The 1,352-nt window shown below is 42.5% G+C and overlaps 1 protein-coding gene across 1 annotated transcript; it reads left to right on the forward strand.

Annotated features, from left to right (window-relative positions):
• Positions 1-13: 13 nt before the first annotated feature.
• LOC147820241 (potassium voltage-gated channel subfamily KQT member 5-like) lies at positions 14-1,341 on the forward strand (the record flags this gene model as incomplete). The annotated part of the gene is made up of 2 exons (XM_087173958.1): positions 14-747; positions 1,131-1,341. Coding segments are annotated over exons 1-2 (292 nt in total), but the record flags the coding sequence as incomplete, so codon positions are not given.
• Positions 1,342-1,352: the final 11 nt, after the last annotated feature.

Consider the following 1,352-nt stretch of genomic DNA (forward strand, 5'->3'; position numbering starts at 1 on the left):
AAACTTGCTGAAATGAGACTGGGACTGTCACATACAGTTCATCAACATATGCGTGTTATTTCAGGGGATTATCGTGTATGTGCTGCGAACATTTTCTGAAAACCTGGTCTGATGCATTTATTTAAATTGAAAAAAGGCCTTTTCAAGATTACATATAACAGTAACAATATGATCTTTGGTGTGAATGCGCTGTATTATAAAGCTAATTTTGAAATGTAGTGCTCATAAATAATTTTCACTCCTACTCCCGTTCCTTATACTTTTGGAAATGTGGTTTTCACATTATTTTTTTCACCCTTCAAGTTCAAGAGCCCATGAAACCCATGCAAACTACATACTGTGTGAAATCTAATCTGAAAATGTAGTTTTTCTTTGTTCCTGTAATCTGACATTTTGGAGATACAGGGTTTTCAAATAACAGCACTGATACAGCCAGGCCATGTGTGCCGTGTGTTTTACTAACTCTCATCTTAACATCCTCATGTTGCTTTAGGTGTGTTGCCTGACTTGGGATCTGACTTGGGATAACCTGAAATGAAGCTCGGGTGCCTACTCATATTACAATGTCATCATTTTCTAATACTTTAACACAAGTGTGTCTGTGTGTGTGCGTGTATCAGGGTGGATCAGATCCTGGGAAAAGGCCAGATACCTGTGGATAAAAAGATGAGGGACAAGCTGAACCCAGATGGAGACTCTCTGGAGGGCATGAGCATGCTGGGACGTGTATGTAAGGTGGAGAGACAGGTGAGTTTAGAAAAACAAATCAGTAAAGGGAAAAACTACATCAGCACTAAGCTTTAAAAATGGATTTGGAAGATTTTATTACCCTATAATATTAATGATATATCTGCAAAGGGCTGATGCAAAGGTTGGTTGATCAATAACAGTGACTCAGGAATTATTTTGCCAGGTACTGACTTGTCTGGCTCTTAAAAGTCAACTTTCCAGTCTGACATCTGCTTTGGAAACAACTGCCAGAGATCTGTCAATGTTACTGAAAATTCCATGTTTGAAGATAGAGGTCAATAAAAATGCTCAGTGGCCCTTTATTCTTCACTCTCTTGCTTGCTCTCTCTCTTTGCCTGCCTCCATGTTCTCACTCTGTGACCCTTTGCTTTTGCCCCCAGGTAACGTCCATCGAGTCAAAGCTGGACTCTTTGCTGGACGTTTATCGCCAAGTTCTGCAGAAAGGCTCGTCAGCACTCACTCTCTCCTCCCTGCCTCTGTTTGAGCTGGACAGCCAACGGCATCGCAGCTCGGACTACCAGACCTCCATCATTGGCAGGGATCTCCCCTCGCCCCAGGGAGGTGATCCGGTTCGAGGCGGAGGAGATAACAGCGGGGGCTTA

The sequence above is a fragment of the Seriola lalandi genome, unplaced genomic scaffold, assembly GCF_002814215.2.
Source record: "Seriola lalandi dorsalis isolate HSWRI2012SDOR001 ecotype SW California unplaced genomic scaffold, Sedor1 jcf7180001975546, whole genome shotgun sequence".
Lineage (NCBI taxonomy): Eukaryota > Metazoa > Chordata > Actinopteri > Carangiformes > Carangidae > Seriola > Seriola lalandi.